Source organism: Notechis scutatus, chromosome 13 (genome assembly GCF_049901735.1).
Source record: "Notechis scutatus isolate UNSWTSFEM ecotype Mainland chromosome 13, rNotScu1.2, whole genome shotgun sequence".
NCBI classification, from domain to species: domain Eukaryota; kingdom Metazoa; phylum Chordata; class Lepidosauria; order Squamata; family Elapidae; genus Notechis; species Notechis scutatus.
This window is the reverse complement of record NC_142021.1, coordinates 11,778,936-11,806,922: the sequence shown is the minus strand read 5'-3', so window position 1 is coordinate 11,806,922 and position 27,987 is coordinate 11,778,936. Positions and strand designations below refer to the sequence as shown.

Below are 27,987 nucleotides of genomic sequence, written 5' to 3'. Positions count from 1 at the left end.
TTTTTTAAGTTAAGGCTTTTGTGGTAGACCCTGGAAGCTTCATAGTCCCCAGAGTTGTGCCTGTCATGCCTGATGAAGAATCTTGGCTTTCCGGCTCCGATGGAAGGAGGGGAAGCACGTGAGGGAAGCTTCTTCCTGGCTGCCCTGATCCCGTCAGGAGCACCTTCCCTGCTTCCCTCCTCCTTCACCCAGGTGATTCTCTTTGGCTTAGGGCGTCAAAGCCTTCCTTTGCAGAGATCGCAGGGCTGTGGTCATAACTTGGTGCAGAGGCTGTGGCTCCTATGGGGAGAGCTGTTTTCCAGAGCAGGTAATGTGCGCCTCTTCCACAGAGGGATCCTGTTGAGGTCTTCTGTGATGTCTAGGATGGACCTCCCCTTTGTCTCTGGAATGAAGAGGTAGGTGAAAAGTCCCATTCCGATGAGAACACCGAAGAAGATGAGGAAGCAGTAGTGACCAAGGGCCTCCTAAGGACAGAAAATCAAAGGTTAGGATGAGTTTCTTGGCAGAGATTTAGAGAGGAAACTGAGGTGCAACTGAGGCCTTGCCGGACTCTAGGAAGGGTGAGAATGTGACAGATTAAAGTAAAGGTGTAAAGATGTAGAGGTGACAGATTGGCTGTCTAACCTCAAGTCACTTTTGGGTTTTCTCCAGAAAGGCTCCCTTCCCAGAACCACAATCTCCTCTGCATAGTTGTTTGGAAGGGGGAAAACACTGGAGAACTGAAAATCTAATGAAATCCAAGACACTGAGTGAATCTGATGGACAACGGGTGGAGTTGGACAATAAGAAAGTCCCCATCACATAGTCTCCAAGAAGGACAAAGAAGTCAGTGGCTCAAACTAAGAAGAGGTTGGACAAATTTAAGAGAGTTCAGAAAGGCCTAGACTTTATTTATTTATTCAATTTTGTTTGTTTGTTTATTTATTTAGTCAAATATGTATTCGATAACAGATATAAGAATAAAAATGATTATTAATACAAGAAATTGATATGAATAAAAAGGGTACATTAGGACAGGGATGGTAGGCACATTGGTGCACTTATGCACGCCCTTTACAGACCTCTTAGGAATGGGGTGAGGTCAGCAGTAGACAGTCTAAGGTTAAAGTTTTTGGGGTTTGGGGAAGAAAGCACCGAGTCAGGTAGAGTATTCCAAGGAATTAGCCACTCTGTTGCTGAAGTCGTATTTCCTGCAATCGAGTTTGGTGCGGTTTACCTTGAGTTTGTATCTATGGTGTGCTCGTGTATTGTTGTGGTTGAAGCTGAAGTAGTCATTGCAATAGATAATTTTATTTACTATGCTTAGGACAGATCGAAGGCGGCGTAGAGAGTAGGTTGTTTGTCTCTAAGTGGAGGGTAATGGGTTGGTTAATAATTGACTTTGCAGGTGATGCAACATGGGAGGGGGGGGTGAGTAGCTGAAACTCAGGAGCAGCACAGGCCCTTTCTGGAGCAGGAACCTAAATGGCTGGTAGAAAACTGTGGTGGCCGAAGGAAGCGTTGAAGACACTTTCAACCTCCCTCCAAACAACAAAGCAGCACAGGGAAGCCGGCAGAGGAGAGAGGCTGAGAGGTGAAGTTCTTCTGGTGGTCTTCTGCTGCCAATTCTTTAGTCCAGGGGAATGATTACTCCTGGGGTGACAGTATCACCCCGGCTTTCACTTCCTCGTGTCTCAGGGAAGCAGATTTTTTTTAGTGCCAATACTTTGAGCACCATCACTTGCTTCTTTCTCCCCACAGAGTGGTAGTTGAAGAACCACTTAAAGTAATTGAAGTGGGGTGCAGCCTCCCTGGGGAATTGCTGATGGTGGCGGTGATGATGATGATTAGGTCTTTACTCTGCCTTTTTGTACCCTTTGGGCCTCAAAATCTTATGTTATTAATTATCGATTTCTTTTAAAAGATTTCTTTCATGCTCTTTCTCCAGCAGCTCCAAGCCGTTTCTCTTTATCTCTAGAGCCAGACTGTGAAGAGGGCTTTGGACTGGCTCAAGCGCTGGTCAGTCAGGTCCCTTTTGAATGACGCTCTCTAAAGTGCCTTGGAGCACGAAAGTCAACATGGGAAAGAAGGAAAGGAAGACCAGAGTCTTCACTGGGGCGAAGAAGAGGGGTGGGTAGGGAGCCTTCTTTGAAAATGATGGAAAGAAACAGTTAAAAAATGCTACATTTAACTGCTCCTCAAGCCGAGAGGCCTGAACAAATAAAGGAAATGAACTTCGGAAGGTGAGCTTCCCCCAGCCTAAAAAGGAAGGAAGGCCCCTGAGTGAGCTGACAAGAGTGGAATGGATGTGGGACTGGGAACAGACCAGAGGCCACCAAGCCGTCAGGACGGCACACCACGATCTTTTAAGACGCTTGAAGAACAGCAGAAGCCAATCCATACGATATTCTTTAAAGTGAAAGAAATTAATTTCTCTGAAATTAAGAATTAATACAAATGTTTTGAAATGGTTCATTGGAAATCAGCTCTGAAATCAACCGCCAAGATGGTCACTACGTACATGATTCATGTTATTATTTTAATTAAATTCTCCTTCCCTGTGGGATTCTGCTGGTTCGGACCGGTTCTATAGAACCGGTTGTTATGATTCTGCACAGTTGGGAGAACCGGCGAATCGTGCCCCTGGTTGGTCCCGCCCCTCTCCGCCTGCCCCTCCCCTCTCCGCCCAGTCAGCCTTTATCGCGCATGCGAAACACCATGCACATGCCTGACATTGCTGACTGCGGTCTTCCCCTTCCCTTAAGGCATTTCTTTCCCCCCTGACAATCAGCTGTTCCTAGATCAGCTGTGCTGGGATTCCCCTCACTGTCTTACTGCTTTGTCCAGGAGGCTTCCCTGAGGCCCAGGAGGCAAAAAGTGATCCGTTTTTTCCCCTTTCTGGGCCCCAGGGAAGCCTTCTGGGAGAAAAAATGTGCCCCCCACAGGAGGCTTCCTTGAAGGCCCCAAAATTGTGATGTCTAGGATGGACCTCCCTTTGTCTCTGGAATGAAGAGGTAGGTGAAAAGTCCCATTCCGATGAGCACACCGAAGAAGATGAGGAAGCAGTAGTGACCAAGGGCCTCCTAAGGACAGAAAATCAAAGGTTAGGATGAGTTTCTTGGCAGAGATTTAGAGAGGAAACTGAGGTGCAACTGAGGCCTTGCCGGACTCTAGGAAGGGTGAGAATGTGACAGATTAAAGTAAAGGTGTAAAGATGTAGAGGTGACAGATTGGCTGTCTAACCTCAAGTCACATTTTGGTTTTCTCCAGAAAGTCTCCCTTCCCAGAACCACAATCTCCTCTGCATAGTTGTTTGGAAGGGGGAAAACACTGGAGAACTGAAAATCTAATGAAATCCAAGACACTGAGTGAATCTGATGGACAATGGGTGGAGTTGGACAATAAGAAAGTCCCATCACATAGTCTCCAAGAAGGACAAAGAAGTCAGTGGCTCAAACTAAGAAGAGGTTGGACAAATTTAAGAGAGTTCAGAAAGGCCTAGACTTTATTTATTTATTCAATTTTGTTTGTTTGTTTATTTATTTAGTCAAATATGTATTCGATAACAGATATAAGAATAAAAATGATTATTAATACAAGAAATTGATATGAATAAAAGGGTACATTAGGACAGGGATGTTTTTTTCCCTTTCTGGGCCCCAGGGAAGCCTTCTGGGAGAAAAAATGCGCCCCCCTCAGGAGGCTTCCTTGAAGGCCCCAAAATGGAGGGGTGGGGGGGTTGCTGCAAAAAAAGCCACGCCCACCCAGTCACATAGCCATGCCCACTAGCCACACCCACAGAACCGCTTGTTAAAAATTTTGAATCCCACCCCTGCTGTGGACTCCTAACCTTCAGTCCAACTTACCACCACAAAGGGGAAGCCTATGCCGGTGATGAAGAGGCCTGCCCAGCTGAACAAGCCGGCCACGGCCAGGGCGGATGGTCTTGCATCAGGACGGAAAATCTCCACCATGACAGAGAAGATGGCACCAGCTGAAAAAGAAGAGGCAGCCGTAGAATGTCAAGACTCTCCTTGCTGGATTGAGGTTCCATGCTCCTGAGCAGCCCTGGGTCCCTTGTGCCTGTCAGAGCTTGCCATGGACAGGCCTTCAGTGCGTGAAACGGCTCGCTGAGAGTAATCCCGGCACCCTCGAATCTCGGTATGTTGTTCACTTAATTTAAAGTATGTCATAGTTCATAGTCAGGATTGTGGTCTCCACACCCCTGAGTGGAACATGTTCTCTGCCCCCAAGATGAACAGGGAGAGGGGGAGGTACATCACCCCCATCATCCTGTGCCGCAATATGAGATAATAGTAATAATCTGCGGCATAAAATGCACTCCCTGGGAGCAAATTGGATAGAATCAAGATCATCTGAAGTGTTAACACCGCTTTATAAGGCCTTGGTAAGGCCGCACTTGGAATCCTGCATCCAGTTTTGCTCACCATGACGTAAAAAGATGTTGAGACTCTAGAAAGGGCGCAGAGAACAGCAACAAAGAGGATGAGGGGACTGGAGGCTAAAACATAGGAAGAACGGTTGCCGGAACTGAGTATGTCTAGTTTGATAAAAAGAAGGACTAGAGGTGACATGATAGCAGTGTTCCAATATTTGAGGGGCTGCCCCAAAGAAGAGGGAGTCAAGCTATTCTCCAAAGCACCGGAGGGCAGGACAAGAAGCAATGGATGGAAACTAATAAAGGAAAGAAGCAACTTAGAACTAAGGAGAAATGCCCTGACAGTTAGAACAATTAACCAGTGGAACAACTTGGAATACTGGAAAAGTATTGGATATTGAAGATGAGGCAAATCCAGGACATGAAATCACGGGCACGAATCGTTCCATTTTGTTTCACTCTGGAAGAGACCGGTTCTGTTCTTGCTCCCAAATTTACAAGCTCCAGGCAAACTGGAGCAGGTTCGCAGAGAAGGACATCAAAGACGATAGGAGAGCTAGACATTCAGCCCTGGTAAAGAGAGAGAGGAGGAAGTAGCTGCATTGATCTTGAGAAGGAGCAGGCCCTTCAAAGATCAGAAAAGATCTCTCACACACAGAAGATTTCAGAAGGAAAGTATAACTTACAGAAAAGTTGGTTCTGGTTGAATGTCAGGAAAAAAAGCCATTTGAGGTGAGGCAGGCGAGCCTTTGCTAAAGAAGATGGAAGCCTTCACTTTAGTCAAGTATTGAGTAGTGCCCATTGGTCATTTGCAAAATAAAGTTTCTTTCAACGTGTAAGAGACAAAAGTCAAGGAAATGATTGATCACCTAGCAGAAGAAGTTGGCAAGGAGGTGATGAGTGGAAGGGAGAAAGTAGCTTAATTCATTCTTTGCATTCTTTAATTAAATCATTCTTTGCATCTCTCTTTACATAAAAGAGAAAAAAACAGTCCAAAAACAGTGTTGTAAAAGACATAGATAGGAAGTCAAAATAGGCAAGAAAAAGGATAAGGCAACACCTGTCCACCCTAGATGAGTTCATATCACCCGGACCAGATGGATGACATCCCAGATTTCTGAAGGAGCTGGCAGATGTGATCTTAGAACCACTGAATGAAATCTTTCAAAGATCCCAGAGCATAAAAGGACTGCCAGAGGACTGAAAAGAGTGGATGTGGCTCCAATGTTCCTTGAAACTACAGACCAGTCAGTCTGACATCAATACCTAGGAAGATCCTAGGAAAAGACAATCAAGTAACAAGACCTGAAACCACCTAGAAACAAGCAACTTATTACTAGAACAAGTTATTGCTAGAAGCCAACATGGTTGTTAAAAACAGATCATGCAAAACGAATCTTATTGCATTATTTGACAAACTGACCAAATTAGTAGACAAGGGAAATGCTGTGGACTTCAGTACATTTGGACTTCAGTAAACATTTGACAAAGTAGACCACAGGCTATATTCTGGGTAAGATAGGACAATATAACCACCAGATGGATTCTCAACTGGCTGACCAAATGCACTCAGCAAGTGGTTCTCAATGGAACTGCATCTACGTGGAAGGAAGCATAAGGTCAGCTACTCCAAGGTTTTGTCTTAGGCCCAGGACTCTTCCATATCTTCATAAGTGCTCTAAATGAGAGGATAGAAGGGGAACTCATCAGATTTGCAGATGACATCAAGCTGGGGGGAATTGCTAACACTTCGGAAGACAGGCGAAAGATCCAGAAGGACCTTGAGAGATTTGAACCCTATCCAACAAGGTACATTTCAGTGTTGCAAAAAGTAAAGTCCTACACATAGGCAAGAAAAACCAACTGCACCGATGTAGAATAGGTGGCACTCAGCTCAACAGTAGCAACTTTGAGTTGGATCTAGGTGTCATAGTAAAGCACCACTGAAGCATGAGCCAGTAGGTATACTGTAGCCCCCTTCCCCAAAAAAGCTAATGCACTACTAGGTTGCATCAAGTTTCAAGGTCATGTGAAATGATAGTACTGTTTTATGAGACCACATTTTGAATACTACATCCAATCCTGGTCACCACAATAAAAGAAAAAGATGTTGAAATCCGAGAAAGGGAGCAAGAAGAGCAACAAAGATGATAAAGGGTCTGGAGGCTAAACCATATGATTGAGAAAACTAGGTACGTTTAGTCTAGTCTAACAAAGAGAAGACCTAGGGCTGATCATGAGAGTAGTCTTTTAGTACTTGAGGGGCTGTCACAGAGAAGACGGAGTCAACCTATGCACCAGGGCAGGACAAGGTGTAATGGGCGGAAGAAACCATGGGAGGTCTATCATTGGAGGTTTTCAAGAAGAGAACGAAGAACCCTTTGTCCAGAATTATATGGGGACTCCTGCCATGGACGAGAAGACCTCCAAAGTCCTTTCCAACCCTGTTATTCTATGATCTGGTCATGGCTTCTCCGATTTGAAAGTTGGGACCGCCTAGTCTCAGTGTCCCCTTCCATGCATTTGATCATTCTAGTGCCCCAGAAGGACCTTGCCAGAATTTATCCCCTCAGCTTCATCTGGGCTTTCCTTGCCCCCAGATGAGATGTTTCCCCCCCCCAAAAAAAAAAAATTGTTGGAGAAACATTTTTACTTGATTGGAGAAGTAAAACATTGTGATAAAGCATCAGAACTAGAACCATTGGGAGACCATGAGTTCTACTTCTGATTTAGGCATTAAAACCATGTGACTTAATTTATATGGCCAGCCATTTCACAAAACAGCAACTCTGGCCAGTATACACTAAGATTAAAATACAACCCATATATAAAACTAATGTTTTTTTTTAAAATAACCTATAAACACATAAATAAAACATGTATAGAGAATGAAGGACAGTCCATATTTAATTTCACTCTACTCACATGGACCACTTCCATAGAAAGTTATGAAGAGGAAGATGAGGGTAATGCTGCTGTATGAAATCCAGGGAGACTGATCCTAAAAGGGAGGAACAAGAGCAGGTGGGATTAAAACCCAAAGTTTAGACCAGACATTGTCGCCTCCTGTACGATATCTTTTGCAGCGTGTGTGTGTGTAGGAGACTGTTGAAATAGGGAACCCAAGTTATCCAGCTTACAATCGATATAGCTGCTGCTGTGATAGTGGTTCTAGCAATATTAAATATTAATAACTCCTACGGAGTATTAGCCGTGGAGGTCTCTGAGTTAGCAGACTGTCCGCTGTTCATCTTTGCTTTCTTGGAAACTTGCTCGCAACTACCATAAACACGGGGGGGGGGGCATCTGGAAAGGGAAGTGTGCTGGAGGTGTGAAAAATGCTATGGGAAATTGGGGGATATGGACATTAACAGGAACCAGAGGTGCCTAACTGAGCCACTTGCCAAGCTTTAAGTACAACAGTCTCGGGGATTTACACGGGCGCCTGAAGTACTGAGTTCCCAAAACATCAGAATGTGGCCTGATTGGACTAGTCTCCAAGTGGGTGTATTGGGGATTGCTTTCAATGTATGATCTTTGTGCAGGTTTTCTTCAGAGTTTGCCTCATCCATGCTTCACTCAACACCTCTAGTAAAAGCACCTTTTCTCTAAAACGTATGAAGTCAAGGGCCATTCTTTCCTAGGGAATAGGTGGGGCCAGTCTGATACAGACCTCCATCCCTCCCCATCATATGATTCCTTTCAGGACAACTCAACTCAAAATGCTATGTGAAATACTGTGGACATAGTAGACTTGGATTTCAGCAAGTCCATCAACAAAGCACACCACAACCTACTTCTTGATAAGCTAGAAAAATATGGCATAGACAGCATCACCACCAGATGGATTTGTAACTGGCTGACAAACAGTACTCAACAAGTACTTAATGATATACTTACACCTACATGGCAAGAAATAAACAGTGGGGTACCACAAAGTTCTGTCTTAGGCTCAGTACTCTTCAATATCTTCATAAATGACTTAGATGAGGGAATAGAACTCGTCAAATTTGCAGAGGACACTAAACTGGCAGGAATACCAACAGCCTAGAAGACAAGCCCAGGATCCAAAAGGATCTTGACAGACTTGAACAATAGGCCCTATCCAATAAAATAAAATAAAATAAATGTGGAGAAAAGCGAGGTTTTAGGCAGGGAAAACCAAAGGTACAAGTAAAGGTGAGGCGAAACCTGGCTCAATAACAGTAACTGTGAGTGGAACCTTGGAATCCTAGTGGACAATCACTTAAATATGAGTCAGTAGTGTGCGGCCGCAGCCAAAACAAATAATGCAATCCTTGGCTGTATAAACAGAAGCATAGAATCAAAATCACATGAAGTATTAGAACCTCTTTACAAATCCTTAGTAAGGCCACACCTGGAATACTGCATCCAGTTTTGGTCACCACAAAAAAAGATGTTAAGACTTTGGAAAAAGTACAAAGAAGAGCAAATTAATGATGATTAAAGGCCTGGAGGCTAAAAGATATAAAGAATGGTTGCAGGACTTGGGTTTGGCTAGTTTAGTGAAAAGGAGGACTGGGGGGCAGGGCATGATAGCAGTATTCCAGTATTTGAGAGGCTGCCACAAAGAGGAGGGGGTCAATTTATTTTCCAAAGCACCAGAAGGCAGGACAAGAAACAATGGATGGAAACTAATCAAGGAGAGAAACAACCTGGAATTCAGAAGAAACTTTCTAACAGTGAGCAAGCAGTGTGCGGCAGCAACCCAAAAAGCTAATCTTTGGCTGAATAAATAGAGGAATAGATAGAATAAATAGAGGAATAGAGGAATAGAATCAAAACCACATGAAGTACAGATAATCCTTGAGTTACAACAGTTCACCCCCACCCCAAGTACTTACGACACAGTCCCGAAGTTACAAACGTTGCAGCATCCGGCAGTCGTTCATATTTACGAATGACCACAGAGGCACTGCAACATTCACCCTGCCTCCCCGCACTCCCAGGTCTCCACAGGAACTGGGCCTGTGGAGATTCATTGACCTTGCAACGATCTAGCGCAGTGTTGACAAACCTTTTCAGCACTGAGTACCAAAATAGGAGCGCCCACGTGCACGGGGGAACAGCGGAAACCGGAAGAGCAGCTCCCCAGCACGCAAAGACCAGCTGACCAGAGCGCATCCACATGCCGGAATCCAGAAGAGCAAGGGCAACAGCTGGCATGCCCAGAGAGATGGCTCTGCATGCCACTTCTGGCAAACATGCCATAGGTTTGCCATCACGGATCTAGCGAGTCTTGGTTCCTTTGCCTGCTTTGGTGCATTCATGAAGAACAGAGGCCTAAAGTAGTGCGAGATCAGTCGCATGAGATCTCACGCTACTCTTACACTGCAAAAACATAGGGACTACACAACTCTATCAGGGCAAAGCAATAGACGCAATCTACATAGACTTCTGTAAAGCCTTTGATTCAGTGGTACACAACAAACTACTCCTAAAACTAAAATCTTATGGACACCTGCATAACTGGATAGAAGCATCCCTGTCAAACAGACAACAAATGGTCAAAATTGGGAGCGTCCTATCAAATTCTGTACCTGTCAACAGTGGTGTCCCCCAAGGCAGTGTTTTAGGACCAACTCTTTTCATACTCTACATAAATGACCTCTGTGATCATATCAAGAGCAACTGCGTTCTCTTCGCTGATGATGTAAAGCTATTCAACACCACAGACAATACTGCTACCCTTTAAAAAGACCTTGACTATGTATCAGAATGGTCAAACAAATGGCAACTTCAAATCTCAACAAATAAATGCTCTGTCCTACATATTGGCAAAAAAAATCAGAAGATAAAATACAGGCTGAATAGTCAAGACCTTGTTGATGATCCAAACTCTGTCAAGGACCTTGGAGTACTCATCTCTAATGATCTAAGTGCTAGAACCCACTGTAATTACATAGCCAAAAAGGCATTAAGAGTTGTTAACCTAATCCTATGTAGCTTTTTCTGTGGTAATATCACAGTACTAACTAGAGCATACAGAACATTTGCTAGACCAATACTCGAATACAGCTCATCAGTCTGGAACCTACATTATGTACCTGATATTAGCACAGTTGAGAAATATTTCACAAGAAGAGTTCTCCACTCCTCTACTCGTTGCAGAATACCTTGTGCCACCAGACTTGAAATTCTAGACCTAGAAAACCTAGAACTATGCCGCCTTCGGTCCGATCTAAGAATAGTATATAAAATTATACATTGCAATGTCCTACCTGTCAATGAATACTTCAGCTTCAACCATAACAACACAAGAGCACACAATAGATACAAACTCAAGGTTAACGGCACCAAACTTGATTGCAGGAAATACGACTTCAGCAACAGAGTGGTCAATGTCTGGAATACTCTACCTGACTCTGTGGTTTCTTTCCCAAACCCCAAATACTTTAACCTTAGACTGTCTACTATTGACCTCACCCCTTTCCTAAGAGGTCTGCATAAGCGCACCATCCCTTCCTATTCTTTTTATTTTTCTTATATGTATCCATTTCATGTATTCATAACTATGTTTATACTTATACCTATTATCTTGTAAGCGATTGACAAATAAATAAATAAAATAAAGTTGTGGGTGTGCTTCATCACTGGAGGTTTTTAAGAAGAGATTGGACAGCTACTTGTCCGAAATGGTATAGGGCCTCCTGCATGAACAGCGGGCTGGACCAGAAGATCTCCAGGGTCCTTTCTGTCTCTATCTGAATTTGAGTTTGAGTTTTGGTGAAACCTTAATATCTAGCACAACCTCAACTTTTAAATTGTTCGTGGATTTTTATTTTGCTTTTCCATCAATCTATTTGATAATCAGCAGATGACAAGAGCGTACATACAGACACACAAACACATGCATGAACACAAACATATGCACACACATATAAAACAGCATTAGTATAATTAAAATTTAGATGAAAAATTAGATAAAAATGAGGAAACTATTAAGTCAAAACCTTTGTGACACTTTGTGGGGCAACAAACCACAGTAGCAACAGCTAAGATAATACTGTGGTTAGAGGAAGGCGAATTAAAAAGAAAGAATTGTCCAAAGGCTGTTGAGCCACAGAGCCAGGAATTAGCCAGGTGAGACTTGCTTACCTGGAGAGACAGAGTGAGGACGAGGAGGGCCAAGGTGAAGGCCATCATCCCAAACCCGCCCCACAGCAGAACTCTCCGGCCCAGGCGATCAATGATGGAGCTCTGAGGGCAAAAGAGACGGTCACTCCGAACAGATGCTCCCCTCCCCACAAAGGAACCTCGACAGGCCACATGCGCAGGAGGAGGTGAGTGAGCCTGGCCTGACTTAGCTGCCAGCTCCTGCCTTGACTTCTGACTGAAAGACCCCTGTCTGGAGGAGAAGAATGCCAACCCACCAGGGCTCGATCCAGCTGCTCTCCCCTGACGTGTTTCCCTTGGGAGGCTGCCTTCTCTTTGCAGCGGTTTGTGCAAAACGAGTGTACTTACGCACAGGACCACGGAGGCAAATTCGCAGAGACCAACACCCAGAGTGACGTAAGGGATGACCGTCTCTTCAAGCCTGGCAGTGCGGAAAACTTCAAAAGCGTAGAAGTATATCTGGAAGGCAGAGCAAGGGGAATCACAGACGGCAGGTTTTCGAGATGAAGGGTTTTGAATATGTAGTGGACAAGAGACACAGGCTTTCAAGCTCCATTGTTGCATTTTGTGCTTGCTTTTAGCTTATTACTTTTTTTAAAAAATGTGCTATTTATAAATTATCTGTGCAACAAGAGGCTACCCATTGTCATTGTTATCATCAAGTCTTCCCTTTAGGGTTGTAGTTATCTCACGTTGCTTTTCGTCAAGGCTGGTTTTCCTTTTTCCTTTTGGCAAACCGTTCATTACAAATATAAAAGTTGAACATGCCTGAACTCAGAAGTTAGACAGTCACAGCCTATAAACTTCCCCATCAGAGCTCAAGAAAATCAACTTGTACTCCGAGAAATCCAGATTAAGTTCTCTCTTCCCACTCTCTCTGCCCCCATCTTAGTATCTATTTTTGTTTTCCATCACTTAAGTGTGTGTGTGTGTGTGTGTGTGTGTGGGGGCAGGGGGAGGCTGACCTCTCCAGAGCTGTCTTTCCTGGTTTTCTAACCTCTTGGAGTCTTTTGGTCTTTTGGTTGCCTGAAGACACTTCTGGGGTCATGGGGCCAGTGTGACTATACACTGAGGCCAGGGGTGGGTTCAAATTTTTTAAGAACCAGTTCTGTGGGTCAAGGATTACATACCATTATTTTAAAAAGTTAGGTTAAAAAAAAAACTAATTTGAAAAGCAGGTGTGAAAATATGTTGATCTGAAATAGGGGGTCCTTGGGTAGAAATGGAAATACAAGATAATTAACCACTGTCCTTGGTCCTGGTTGAATGCCTCGGGGTAAAAAAGACGAAGGAGGAGGCTAGAAGCTCTGGGCCAAATCGCATAATTCCTCTCTTTTTCCCTCTTAGTACCACTACTGCCTATGTACGGAGCACAAAGAGGAAGGCAGCAGCGGTACTAAGACTACAAACAGCAACATCAAAAAAACCCGAAGGAAAGGTCACTTTCTTAGCTGTTTTCAAATAGTTCTACTCAACTGCACTCAGGCCACAGAGCTGCAAACTTGTGACCAGCAGAATGACAATAAGCAACGGCCATCGCAAGTTGGGTTGTCTCACCACTTCCCAGATACTTAAGTTCTTGGAGCCTGCAATGGCCATCTCTTTCAATGCCTCCTCGATTTCCATTTGCGGATGTCTTTCACCCCAGAGGTCTTTCATTGCTTTGGGGGAAGGGAGAAAAGAAAAAAATCAATGTTGGTTTTAAAAAATCACATTTAGCTGATTCAACAAGAGAAATGTCTGTACTCGAGATGAGTAGCTGAGGTGAAGGTTAAATGAGTCATTAGCTTGGAACCGCTGTATCGCCACAAGAGACCCACGTTCAGCTCCCGGTAAATTCCATTGATCCTTATCTAGCATCAATTTCGCTTGACCATTTAGTAGATCAGATTTTTGTGTATAGGTAGCTGAGTAAATTCTTAGTGCTTTGAATCCAATTCCTGTTTGTGGTTTCCTGTGCCTGGGTGTTTCTGGACAGAATTGGAATTGTATTTTGAAATAGCATCATATTCGATCATTTCCAATGTGGTGCGGTGACCTAGAAGTGGAACTCTTGCCTCACAATCAGGAGACTGTGAGTTGAATCCCAGGTAGAAACAGATCTTTCTCTCTTGGGGCACACTGAGAATATATCTGCTGGAAAAAAAACTCTGCATTGGCGACAGGACGGGCATCTGGCCAGTAAACACACAGCTCCATTCAGTTGCTCAGACTCCACCCCGATGCAAGGGATTATGGGGTTGTTAAAAGAAGATGATGATCAATATTGGATGATTTGGATTTTTGTTTAAAGCACACTTTATATGCTGTTATATCTGTGGAGATTCTGAATACCTACAGTATTAATCAGATTTTTTTTTAAAAAAAACCCAAATCCTCAAAACCATGATCACATTTTAAAGAAAATTTCCTTATACATTTTTGTAACTATATATCATCTGGCAAGTAGAGCTACATATTTGATACTGTGCCAAAATGGGCTTTAGGTTCTTCATGGTTTCCAGCAGATTCACTTGCTTATCTTAAGCCAGGGGTGTCCAACCTTGGCAACTTTAAGACTTGTGGACTTCAACTCCCAGAATTCCTGAGCTAACATGACTGGATGAGGATTTCTGGGAATTGAAGTCCACAAGTCTTAAAACCGTCAAGTTGGAAGACCCCTGGCCCAGGCAATCAATGCTAACTTGAAAGCATCAAAAAGCAAAGAAAAATCACCACCAAGGTCTAACTAAAGTCACTTTCACAACCGCAAAATCTGTATGATCATTGGACGATTCAGTCTCTTAATTTGAATTTCTGGACTGTGGTTCTTGCTCTGCTGAGGCACATTTAAACCAGATCTCCATTTTCATATGCAGAGCCCTGTTGCTCCAAACATGAGGGCATTTTCAATACTAAAACCGCTACAGAAATACAACAACTGTTCATACTTTCTATTTTAGCCAGTGAGTAAGAGGAGCAAACAGGAATTGCTTTGCATACCGCTCCTTTTTGATTCACTGGCATCCATTACCATCAATGGGGATTTTCCTCTTTCCTGAAAAGCATTCCTGACAAACGTTTTCAACTTTCCTCCTTAAAAAAACATACTTAAGTTTGAGAATAAAATTAAGAGAGATACTGCTCATAAACTGCAGCTTTTCCCACAGGAAAGGCAAGTTAGCAAGTTGTCTAATCGTCATAATTTTCGGCCTCGTCATCATCAAAATCCCAATTCCTTCCCTCTCTCTTGGTACTTAGTCATAGGTTCCTGATCATCCATGTTGTGCTTCTTTAAAAGCAATTCCTGTTTCTCTGAGTCCTTCTTGTGCCGGAACTGAAGGCAGAAGCCAAGGTGTCAGCAACCCAGAATAAAATGGAACCATTCCTTTGCTTCTTCAAAACTCTTTGGATGCAACCTACTATTTGCCTTTTTTACAGTATGATCGCAGTGATGATTCTTAATAATTTTAAATCAACAACTGTTAATTGTATTCCACAATATTTTTTATTGGCATTATTACCAAGCCAGACATGCCCAAAATCTGATCTTTGTTTCCTAAGTAAAACCTATTGGTCTCTACTCGGTTTCATGGGTGTTTTCTTGATTTCCATGATTCGAGTTCAAGACAATGTATCGACAGCACAGTAAGAGGCATTCGAGTGAGAAGAAAGCCAACATAAAGAAAGCACGACTGCTCGTGAGCCCACCACCAGTCAGCCCACCATCTGGGGCTGCTGAAGGACACCAACAGGTCGCCACTGAAAAGTTGTGACTGGCCTGGCTGTAAAGCCTGGTTCACCCCTGAACATGGCAATAGCTGTCTTTTACGTATCTCTTTTTCTGGCCTTATTTAATTCCTCCTTACCGACATCACCCCTATTTTTGTATTTATTTATTAGTCGCATTTATATGGCTGTGCCCATCCCATGGAAAGCAACTCTGGGGGGCGTTAAATGGCCCCCTTCAGCTAAGCACAAAGAGGTTCTTTCCTGCAGGAGAAGACATGGCTCACCTTTTCGGCAGGCATCCGTGTCTTTCCTTTGTATCAGGAGGTACGGGGGCGACTCCGGGAAGAATGGCAGCAGCAGCAGCTGCAGCAGGGCCGGGAAGCCGCACAAGGCCAGCAGAAGGGGCCACAGGACCTCGGTGCCTAAAAGTTCTCTGAGGAGAGATATGGAGGGGTGAGGGGAGGAAAGAGACGCCGTTGTTCTTTTGGAAGGGTTTGGAGGACTGGAGGGAGGGGGCAGCAGGAGCCAAAGTGAAGGAGGCGAAGCCAGCACCATCGCTTTGACCAAAGAAAGCCAAGTCCCCTTCCCATCATCCCAGCCTGAACCGAGGACCCCTTGAGAACCCCAAAAGGGAGAGCGGTTTTGTTCCTCAGAGTGAGTTTTCATATCGGTCTAAAGGACACGAGGAGACCAGCTCTCTCTTTGGCAGCCCAGGACAGCCAAAGTCATCGGCTGGGAATCGTTCAGTGGGAACGGAGAGTGGAAGGCCAAGAGCCCCGTCTGGCTGGATAGGCTCCTCCTGGGTGGTGAGCTTACCTTAAGCCCAAGATTTGACCCAAGGCTTTTCCGAGAGAGAAAAATATGGCTGCCGTGGTGGTGGTAAACCCTCGGAACTTCTTGGGGGAAATTTCGCCAAGATAGGGCCCTTGGATATTCAGGCAGAGTCCTTCAAGAGAAGAATCACGGGGATCCAAGGGTCTCCCCCACACCCCCTGTCCCTTCTGATTTAGGGGGTGCATCTGGCTTCCCCCAAAGGTCCGAAGCCTGCCTCCCCTCTCCATCATACCTGCACTGATGCCATAAAGGAAACGGCCCATCAGAATAACTTCAAAAGATCCGGCCATCTTACTGGAACCAATAAGAAGAGCTCCCACAATTATAATAAAATTGCTGCAAGTAAAAGTTTTCTTTCTGAAATAAACCACAATCAGGTATTAATTAGAGACTCCAATCACGTGCGTATTAACCATGTTGAGTGATTTCTCTGCAACTTAAGCTCATTTAAGAGCTTTGGTGGCGCAGTGGTGTAGTACTGCAGGTCCTTCTGCTGCCTGCTGGCTGCCTGCAATTTGGCAGTTCAAATCCCACCAGGCTCAAGATTGACTCAGCCTTCCCACCTTCCGGGGTGGGTAAAATGAGGACCCAGATTGTTGGCGATAAGAGGCTGACTCTGTAAACCTCTTAGAGAGCAGTTTAAAGCAACCTTAAGCGGCATATAAGTCTAAGCGCTCTTGCTATGGCTATTAAGGTGAAGTGGGAGGGAAAATGAGAACTCTTCCAATGCTTTAGTCACTGACATCAACCTGTGTGAGGAAATCTCACAGCTATAAGACAAGAAACGAACTTCATCTTGAGAAAAAAGCCATACTTTCCGTATCTCACAGACAATGATCCACTCCATAAACAGCCCAGAAGACCCCCCAGGCAGTAGATGGAGATGATGAAGGACCACAGCACGGCCAGCCTGTCTGGCGGAAGAGACACACCATGCCGCTGGAGCCACGTCTCATTGATGAAACGCTTGATGTCCTAGGAAAACAAGCGAGAGTCCGCTCAGCTGCCAGGCTGGTGGCGCATCATGGAAAGTAACACAACCTGGATCAGTTTTTCACGTATTGTACATTATATGAATCTCAATAACCTGGATGGTTCATGAATGCATATATTGTGTCAATACGGAAAATGGCTTATTTCAATAAAGAGGTTTTTAATGTTTTTTTATTGGTGACGTGCAATAAAATATAGGATACATTTGAGATTATACAATGTAAACAACATAGAGATTATAATTAAATTAAGCATTAAAAACTTAAAACAAAATTGTATATTAATACAGATTAGTTCAATGTTAAATTCCTTCTCTTCAGAAGTTGTGGGTGCTTCATCCCTGGAGGCTTTTAAGAAGAGTGTCAGCCTTCAAGATCTTTCCTACTGCTTTGCATCTTTTGGCTGCCATAAGTAACGGGGGAGGGGATATTTCTGGGAAGAGAGCTGGAGGTGTTACATTCTTGGTGTTTGTATAAATGAGGAGTGTGGGGGGAGTATAAATCCCTGCTCTTAAGTTTCTATTCCTTGCTTAGCCTTTCTCTTCTCTGCGCAACTGCAAATCTTTATCAAAATATGTCAAGGTCAACGGACAGAGGCCTCATCACCACCTGAAGATGCCCACATGACCATATCCAGAACTTTTAATTGGAAGAATCTTTTGAACTTTGGGGGGTGGGAACAATTCCATCCCTTTGTATATGTGATCTGCGCGCCTAATTTCTTAGATTCAGAATTTTACCTTCAACTTTCAGTAAAATATTTCTTTCCTCTAATCTATGGAGTCCAAGTATTTCTTTCTTGGATTTTGAATGGAGCACAGACTGACAAAGAGACTGGACAGACGTTTGCCTGGAATGGGGGAGGGCAGGGATGGCTCACCTTTTCCTCATCGCCTGCCAAAAGTGTGTCTGCCTATACCCAGAATGCAATGCACCCCCTGCATGTGCATGCGGCCCCCTCCCTGTGGGCACCATGTGCCTCTGGCATGTGTGCGTGACCCCCGTGTGCTGCATGGCTCTGCGCATGCACATGCGACCCCTGTGCGTGCCCTGCTCCCCTCTGCATGTGCATGCATCTCCCACATGCTCCCACATGCATGCCCAGCAGATACCTGACAATCGGCTGGCTGGCGGGAGGTGTGTGCGCATGCGCAGTGGATCTGTTCCGGGCGGCAAAAAGGACAAGTAAAAAAAAAGTGGAAAAAGGGAGACATAACTAAGGCAAAATATCGCCTCTGTAAAGAGAATTCTGAATTCCATCCACACTTGCTTTATTCTATTCCCTGGCTATAAGAGTCACAAATATATGAAGTCACTACAGGTAGTGCTTGACTTACAACAACAATTTGGATCAGGATTTTGGTTGCTAAGCAATTGGTGGTGACTGCATCCCTTAATGACAGCATCCCTTAATGACAGCATCCCTAATGTCTAACTGCATCCCTTAATGACAGCAGCTGTTGTTATTTCCTTCCCATGGCAACTTCTTGCTGGCTCCCTACCAGTCAGTTGGAGAATCTGGCAGGAAACTGCAACTCCCAGGCCCAGTTAGGTAAGTGCCTGCCATGCTGGGTGCAGTAGGGAGGGGTGGGGAGGATTGGGGAAGGTGTGCAAGAGGCTCAGTGTGAGTTCAGTGTGAGTGTATGAGGGGGTGTACAAAAGGCACACATGAGTTGAAAAGAGGAGGCAGGTGATGCATGAGAGGTGCTATCCAGTGAGGTCTTGCACAAGAGATGCTGCACAATTTGGGTATGGGTGTGTGAGTATGAGGGTTTGCACAAGTGGTGCTGTGTGAGTCAGGGAGGGTGCACAGGGGTGCATGAGAGTGCCTTGGTTGGGGAAAGGTATGTAAGAATGTGGGGGGGGGAGTGCATGAGGGGTGCCATGAAGAATTAGAATTAGAAGAACTTTATTGTCATTGTACAGGTACAACGAAACTGTGGATGCACCCCAGCAACTGTTCACAATACAATAAAACCAAAGCACTTAAAAATGAAGATAAGAAAGACAGAGTACCCACGTCTCCATTTGCAATTTGAGAGTACAATATCCACGAATATCCACAAAATATACATCCAACACTGACTGTAACGCTTAGCCGAGTATAATACACAAGAGATGGATTGTACTGTAATATCTTATACATCTGAATGGGGTATTGAAATTTCACATCTTTTCATATCTTAATGAGGTAGTGACTTCGTGTTTATTTGCGGTTCGGATGGCCCAGGGAAAGAAACTATTTGTTAGTCTAGTGGTGTGGGATTTTATTGACCTAAAACGCCGTCCAGATGGCAGCAGGTCAAAAAGATAATTGCCAGGGTGTGAGGGGTCTTCTATAATGGCTTTGCTTTGGCAACGGGACTTGGCTAAGTCTTCCAGGGAGGGCAGAGGGCAACCAATGATCTTTTGAGCTGTGTTTATCGCCCTCTGTACAGTTTTCCTGTCCTCAGCTGTGGAGCCTGCATACCACAAACCCAGACAATATGTCAGAGTTCTCTCCACAGAGGCTTTATAGAAAGCCAGCAACAGCTTCTTATCCAGATTGTTCTTCCTGAGAACCCGCAGGAAGTGCAGCCACTGCTGGGCCTTCTTCACTATGGCCTTGGTGTTAGGGGACCAGGAGATATCAGCTGAAATATGGATGCCAAGGAATCTGATCGTAGGGACAGTTTCCACTCGTTCTCCATTGATGATGAGTGGGGCGTGGTCCTGTCCATGTTTCCTGAAGTCCATAATCAGTTCTTTGGTTTTATCAGAGATCAGAGAGAGTGCACAAGGGCGCAAGGATGTGCGTGCCACCTGTGTTGTGGAGGGCCTGTGGGAGCGCACAGGAGGCACTATGTAGTTTGGGGAAGTTGCACAAAGGTGCACTGAGGATGTGCAAAGGTGTGTGGGGTGTGTAAATGTCCACTGTGGAGCTAGCACAGAGAAGCTGGGGGAGAGTGCACAGGTGGGAGTTATTTATCCACGCCACTTGGCTTCCTCACTGATTTTCTGGGGAAGCCAACTAGAAGGTTTGCAGATGGTGAGCAAGTGATTGCTGCATGCTTGGCAACCAGTTGAAAGTGCACAAGGGTTGCCAAGCACCCAGATCATGATATGAGATTATGGGGGTGTTGGAATGACCAGGCATCCAAGGACTGTAACCACCATTTGTTCTGCACTGTCCTAACTTGGAACGGTTGTAGATCAAGGACTACCTGTAGATTCTCTGTAAGGGAAGAAATGTGGCTGCCTGATCTCAGAATTTGTTGCCAAATGCATTGTTGTGAAGATGCTATTTATAAAATCATGGGCTTTGTGTCACTAGCCCTTCAGTATCCCTGAACTCATTGGATGCCCATGTGCTCTGATCTGGCTCCCAAACACGACAAGCCCTTTGTGGTTAACGAAAGGTTCCCTTTATTAGGAGTGCCAGCAGCCACTTTCTCACAGCAGGCTACGAAGTCTCTAAGTCCTGTGGAAAGTGACGCTTGCTCCCTTTCCCCTTGAACTGGCCCAACACATCAGGAGTCTCTCTCTCTCTCTCTCTCTCTCTCTCCCTCCCTCTCTCTCTCTCTCTCTCTCTCTCTCTCTCCACACTTGCAAAGGAAGTCCTGGAAAGTGCTCTTGCTTTCTTCCAGCAGCAGACACACACACACACACACACACACACATGCCCAGAAAGTGCTGCAGATTCCAAGAATTCTGATAATTTCCAGACAGGATTCGGAAGTGCAGACAATCAGTGGCGGACCATCAGGGAGATGAATAGTTATCTGCCACACCGATTCATCTCCGCCCCCTGCCTTTTATCCCCAGAGCTAGGGTGGAACTTCGTTAGCAGCAGTGGCTCTTCTGTCCCAAGGACCGGCCCATACATTTCCACTGCTCTCCTCTCCTCTGCCTTCTGTGCATCCCCATGTCAGGCACTGGACCCAGCTCTTCCTCCTCTTCCTCATCAGCCACCTCCAGACCTGGGAGCTGTTGACTCTCCATCTGAGGGCTGACGGACAGCCCAGGCTCTGCCTGTGTCTCTATCTCTGACAGTTCCGTTCCCCTCTCGGAGCTCTCAGGTTGCCTTGATTCCCACACCACTTCCTCATCTGATTCAGCTGCCAAAGGGGCCAGCAGCCAACAAGCCACAATACTATGAAGAGAGATTTTAGTAACAATTCAGTCCCATTGGCCCATAGGAAGGCATCACCAGTTGCAACCTTACTGTGACTCATCAAAGTGGTGACTGGACAGCTATTATTCTCTGGGGTTCAAACTCTCTACCACACAGGATATCCATTATATAAAAAACAGACATTTCTGCCCCCTGCCCTGGATAAAAAGTCATGTGAAAGCTTGTGCATGGAGGCATGATGATCGTGGAGGCATGATGTCACCCCCAGGCCTCCCTGATCTGATGACTGAAGGGAGGATGGGTGGCATATATTGTGCTGACAGAACTGCCCACGGGAGGTGATCTTTGGCCCAGCAGAAGCAACAGTTGAATGACTCTGGCAGCAGGGTGCAGCTGGAGAAGGACACCAAGAGGAAAGGAGAGTGGGCAGAAATCTCTGTGTTCAGCTGCATAAACGGAATACCTTGTCTCCTAATGGAGGCCTTCCCAGCTCTCTTGGGGCCATATTGTGCTTTGGGACTGCACGTACTGAGTTGCAAAACTCTTATGTGGCTTACCTGGGATAGATAGGTGATCACAGAGACCTGGAAGCCAATAAGGAGGGTCCCACTCATTCCTAATACAATCACCATTTGGAACAGCTGCCGGTACTGCACCTGGAAGGAAAACATCCCTGTCTGGGTCATCTAGAAGTCCCCATTCATACTCCATTGTTGAAGCAGCAGAGAGAAATGCTCTGCAGGTGCACAGGTGCACAGTGGGTGCAGCAGAGGATCAGCTGAAAGCAAGAGAGCCAGGGACAAGTCTGCAGGTCAACAGGCTCATCTACCAAAAGAAGGCAGTCAGGATGTCCTCCAGCTAAAATGTCTGTCTGCAGCCTAGGCAGAGTCATTGACAGAGAACGCAAGCATCACTTATATGCTCTGACCTAGCTAGAAGAAGGGAAGCGGTCGTGCTTCCAAACTAGACTGTAATGCAATAGGACAGGATGCTCTCGATCGTTCCTCTATAGAAAGGACAGGGCAAGGATGCAAGGTTGTCTGCTAAAAAAGACAAGTCAAAGCAGGCTGGGTTGATGTCAGGAGAAAGCGGAGAAGAAATAATGGGTGAGGACCTTTTGTTTTGCACCAATCCTTTCCCAGAAGGAAATGGAGCCCTGGTTGGTCACATTCTGCCCCTGGGAGAAGAAGGGAAGGGCTGCGTTGGCTTGGCAAGGAGGTGCCAGAAGGAGCTTAGTGAGATGAATGCAGGTCCTGCAGCCAAAAATACTCCAGGGCACAAAAAAAACTCAAGAGCCCTGCTCAGGAATCGCCTGAGAACTCCTACAGGCCTGGAAGGCCTAAGGCAACAAATCCCCATCTTTCACAATGAGGCACAGGAAACTTCGAGCTTGTCAGCTAGAGGTTGTTGACATCATTGCCTGGGAAGATCCTGCAGAAGATAATCAAGGAATAGAGCTGGGAAGATCTAGAAACAAGCAATGCTATGATGGGAAGCCAACATTTGTGCATCAAAAACAGACCATGCCAAACAAACTTTATTGCATTCTTTGACGAAGTGATTAAAACTGTGTAATGCTGTGGACATAGTTTACTCAGACTTCAATTAAGGCATTTAACAAAGAAGTCCACAGCCTACCTCTTGGTAAGACAGCAATGTGGGATAGACAGCATCACTATCAGATCATATCAATAGGCAGTCCACAATGGAACTATATCTACCATAGAGGGAAACATGCAGTGGTGTACTTTAAGGTTCTGTTTTGGACCCAGTACTCTTCAACATCTTCCTAAATGATCTAGATGAGGGAATAGAAGGAGAACTCATCAACTTTGCAAATGACACCAAGCTGGAGGGAATAGCCAACAGCCAATAGAAGACAGGCTCAAGATCCAAAGGATTTTGACAGACTTGAAAATTATCCAAGAAAATTCAATTGACAGTAGTGAGAAAAGTAAAGTTACACTTAGGCAAGAAAAAAAAATGCACAAGTATAGAATAGGTGGCAACTGGCTCAACAGCAGTAACTGTCAGAGGGATCTAGTGGGCAACCACTTAAACATGAGCCAGCAGAGTGATTCACTCTTTCACCTAGTTGCTTCTTGGCATCCAGCTTGACAACAATCGGAGGGTGGTGGTGGTTGGAATGTCAGGGAGGGAATGGAATGCCAAGACTACTCCTGCAGATTGGAAGACCTTGCTGCTAGCCCCAAGGTCATACAACGGTGGTGCTTGAATGATCCGGACTGTTCCCATAACAAAAGAAGCTGATTTAATTGGACAACGCAATGAACTGAGGGGGATGGCCAAAGGGAAAAAGCTATGTGGTATTACACATGGGAAAACTAGAGCTGGTTTCACTTCTTCTGGGCCAATGTCGTGGATCTAATAAAGTTTGACTCTGGGGAAGCACAATGTCCCAGAAGTTCTCTTTTTGGATTCTCTAGCTGGATAGTTGCAAAAAGCCAATGCAGTCAATACATCAACAGAGGGATTGTTTCAAGATCACATGATGTGATATTACTACTTTCTACTGCACTAGTGATGCTGCGCTTGGAATACTGCATCCAACTCTGGTCATCATAGTACAAAAAAAGTGAGACCATAGAAAGGGTGCAGAGAAGAGCAACAAAGAGGGCCTGGAGGCTAAAGCATATGATGAACAATTGAGAAAACTAGGGATGTCTAGTCTAACAAAGAGAAGACCTAGGGCTGATCATGAGACCAGTCTTTTAGTACTTGAGGGGCTGTCACAGAGAAGACGGAGTTAACCTATGCTCCAAACCATTTGATTGCAGGATAAGAAGTAATGGGCAGAAGGTACAAAATTACTATAAGAAAAGAATACAAATATGAAGCCAGAAACCAGTTTGCAGATAACTCAGAAAATGAAAGATTCTTTACTGAACTATATACGGGACACTATATACGATGTCTCAATCATGGATAATAAATTCTGTGCCAGATATGAAATTCTTTAACACAGAATAACAGAGTTGGAAGGACCTTGGGGGCCCAACCCTCTGCTCATGCAGGAGATCCTATACCCATGATGGCGAACCTATGCCATGCATGCCGGAAGTGGCATGCAGAGCCATCTCTGGGCACACCAGCCATTGCTCATTCCTCTTCTGGGTTCCGGCGCACACCAGCCAGCTGATTTTTGCACACGCAGGAGCACCGGAAGCCAGAAGAGCAGGTGGCTGGCGCGCACATGCACACCAGGAAGCTAAACTTCCAGTTTCCGGCACTCCCTTGCATGCACATTGGGGAGCTGATCTCCTAGTTTCTGGCACATGCACGCATGCATGTGCGCTCCTCTTTTGGCACTTGGCGCTAAAAAGGTTAACCAAAACTGCCCTATACCATTCTAGGTAAATGGCTGTCAATCCCTTATCCAATCTTTTATCCAGTCATTAAAGAAAGATCCAGTCCAGAACTAGACAGTGAGAAAATTAATCAGTGGAACAGAAGTTGCCTCCAGATTTTGTGAATGCTCCATCACTGGAAGTTTTTCAGAAGAGACTGGACAGGCCGTTTGTCTGAAATGATATAGGGTCTCCTGTCATGGGCAGGGAGTTGGGCTAGAAGACCTCCAAGGTCCCTTTCAATGCTATTATTCTATGTCCTAAGACACTGCAGGAGTAATCTTTTTGGATAAATTAACAAGCTATACGTTTGTGAGCACTTGGACAGCAGTACTACAATAAATAGTGATCATATTAAGAGCAATTGCGTTCTTTTCGCTGATGGTGTAAAGCTATTCAACACCACAGACAATACTGCTACCCTACAAAAAGATCTTGACTATGTATCAGAATGGTCAAACAAATGGCAACTTCAAATCTCAACAAATAAATGCTCTGTCTTACATATTGGCAAAAAAAAATAAATCAGAAAATAAAATACAAGCTGAATAGTCAAGATCTTGTTGATGACCCAATCTCTGTAAAGGACCTTGGAATACTCACCTCTAATGATCTAAGTGCTAGAGCCCACTGCAACTACATAGCCAAAAAGGCATTAAGAGTTGTTAACCTAATCCTACGTAGCTTTTTCTCTGGTAATATCACACTACTAACCAGAGCATACAAAACATTTGCTAGACCAATACTCGAATACAGTTCATCAGTCTGGAACCCACATTACGTATCTGATATTAGCACAATTGAGAAAGTCCAGAAATATTTCACAAGAAGAGTTGTCCACTCTCTACTCGTTGTAGAATACCTTATGCCACCAGACTTGAAATTCTAGAACTAGAAAACCTTGAATTACGCCGTCTTCGGTCTGATTTAAGCATGGTATATAAAATCATACATTGCAATGTCCTACCTGTCAATGAATACTTCAGCTTCAACCATAACAACACAAGAGCACACAATAGATACAAACTCAAAGTTAACCGCACCAAACTTGATTGCAGGAAATACGACTTCAGCAATAGAGTGGTCAATGTCTGGAATACTCTACCCGACTCTGTAGTTTCTTCCCCAAACCCCAAAAACTTTAACCTTAGACTGTCTACTATTGACCTCACCCCTTTCCTAAGAGGTCTGTAGGGGGCGTGCATAAGCGCACCAATGTGCCTACCGTCCCTGTCCTATTGTTTCTCTTATTCTTCTTTTATTTTTCTTATATGTACCCATTTCATGTATTCACAACTATGTATACACTTATACTTATTATCTTGTAAACAATTGGCAAATCAAATAAATAAATAAATAAATAAATAAATAAATAAATAAATAAATAAATAAATAAATAGGAGCCAGGATGACTTATATGGTGTGACACTAAGCTTTTCTCTGTCTTTGATGGAGTGACGAGCTTGGTCAAGGAAGGGAATGCCTCACAGATTTTCTCCAAAGAACCCAGAAAAACCTTCAACAGAGTGCCTCATATTATTCTCTTCCATAAACTTGGTAAAACATGGGGTAGATTATATTAGATGGACTCGCAGTTGACTGTATGATTACACAAAAAGCCCATCGTGGTACCTCTGCAGCTTGGAGGGGAGTAAGGGAGTGTTGATCCTGCCCTGGAAAGTGTAATGTAAAAAAATCAAGTTGTAGACATTCTTGAATAGGATAAAGTTTTACAAAAAGGACAGTCCTGTCCCTGGGAAGAAAAAAAAAGGCAGACATGTATGATGTGGGAGAAGCATATGAGAAAAGCATCTGGGTTCTAATATACTCCAAATTGAAGGTAAAACAAAATAGCTTTTTTGTTGTTGTTGCTGAAAATAGCAAACTCTACTTTGAGAAACATTCAGAAAGACACAGAGTAGAGATCATATGAAGCTAGAAGGCCACTCCTAGTCGGAGACTAACTGGCCCCATGACAGTGAATTCAAAGGAAGGATATTGTAATGGTGACAGATCTGGAAACCAAAGCCTTAAGAGGAATGGTTTGTGGCTCTTGGCTGTTGAATCTATAGAAAAGACAATTGTACGATGATAGGACAGCCATCTTCAAATGGCTGAAAGTTCATTGAATAGAAGAGTGAGTAGATTTATTCCCTATTGCTTCTAGGCAGGACTAGAATCAATGAGTTAAGTTACAAAGAAGCAAGTTGAAGGTGGGAGGAATTTCCTTGACTGAACAATCAGCCCAGTGTAAAAGCAGTCACTTGAAGCGGAGAATTCCCCTCTGCTAGAAAGGGGAGACATCATAGCCGTCTTCCAATATTTGAGGGGCTGCCACAGAGAGGAGGAAGGGGGTCAAGCTATTTTCTAAAGCACCCGAAGGCCAGACAAGGAACAATGGATGGAAACTGAACAAGGAGAGATTCAACCTGGAAATAAGGAGGAATTTTCTGACAGTGAGAGCAATCAACCAATGGAACAGAAGTTGCCTTCAGAAGTTGTGGGAGCTTCATCCCTGGAAGCTTTCAAGAAGAGACTGGACTGCCATCTGTCAGAAATGGTGTAGGGTCTCCTGCTTGAGCAGGGGGTTGGGCTAGATGACCTACAAATCCTTTCCAACTCTGCTATTCTATTCTAATTCTATTCTATTCTTTCTATTACAGTCAAGTCCAGTCGAGTCTGGCTCATATTTTCTATTCTATTCTATTCTATTCTATTCTATTCTATTCTATTCTGTTCTATTCTATTCTATTCTATTCTATTCTTTCTATTCCAGTCGAGTCCAGTCGAGTCCGGCTCATATTTTCTATTCTATTCTATTCTATTCTATTCTATTCTATTCTATTCTATTCTATTCTATTCTATTCTATTCTATTCCATTCCATTCCATTCCATTCCATTCCATTCCTATTCCTATTCCTATTCCTATTCTCATTCCATTCCATTCCATTCCATTCCTCAAACAGAATCTGGACAACCATGTGTCGGAGATCCTTTAATTGATTCTTCATGGAGCAGGTGGCACTAAATGATTTTTTTATCCTTTCCAACTCTGATAGTCCAATAAACCAGACCAGGAAATCAGTTCCACAAAAAGACTAGAATTCCATTTATTGAGCTTGGCTATAATCATAGAATCTTGCTACTCTGCGTTCTCCCCACTCAGTCAGGGAGGCATCTTGCGTGAGCCATTTTGGAATAGCATCTTGTTTTTTAGAACTTAAAAAAAAAACATTTCAGCCCTGTTGCCTAAGAAACAGTTCTTGCATATTCCCATCGAGGATGAGGGTTAGAGTTAGCTTTCCAAGTGGGGGCTGGGTGGGGACCTAAGGGTTAACCCCCCAATGCGCAGGATACTCACAAACTCCAAGAGGAAACTGGCTGTCATTTTCTGGAAGGGCTCCTGCTGATCTCCAGCTGGCAGTTGCCAGGCTGATCAAGTTTCATTCACTG

General features: G+C 44.3%; 1 protein-coding gene across 1 annotated transcript; it reads right to left on the bottom strand.

Annotated features, from left to right (window-relative positions):
* Window positions 1-25: 25 nt before the first annotated feature.
* On the bottom strand, window positions 26-27,922 carry LOC113422143 (solute carrier family 2, facilitated glucose transporter member 11-like). The gene is made up of 12 exons (XM_087942681.1): window positions 27,896-27,922; window positions 21,724-21,822; window positions 16,875-17,035; window positions 16,293-16,417; window positions 16,043-16,172; window positions 15,511-15,659; window positions 12,992-13,176; window positions 11,864-11,974; window positions 11,498-11,599; window positions 7,304-7,379; window positions 3,846-3,973; window positions 26-464 (listed from the first exon to the last, which is right to left on the bottom strand). The coding sequence occupies exons 1-12, from the start codon at window positions 27,920-27,922 to the stop codon at window positions 252-254; spliced, it is 1,506 nt and encodes a 501-aa protein (XP_087798807.1). The 3' UTR covers window positions 26-251.
* Window positions 27,923-27,987: the final 65 nt, after the last annotated feature.

Bases quoted from the DNA above. Each gene is read 5' to 3' on its own strand.
- LOC113422143 (XM_087942681.1), bottom strand. From the start codon at position 27,922: ATGACAGCCAGTTTCCTCTTGGAGTTT. The intron at 13,177-15,510 runs GTGAGCCATGTC...CTTCCCCCAAAG, and splicing joins CACGGATGCCTGCCGAAAAG to CAATGAAAGACCTCTGGGGT. The intron at 465-3,845 runs GTAAGTTGGACT...TTCTGTCCTTAG, and splicing joins TAGGCTTCCCCTTTGTGGTG to GAGGCCCTTGGTCACTACTG.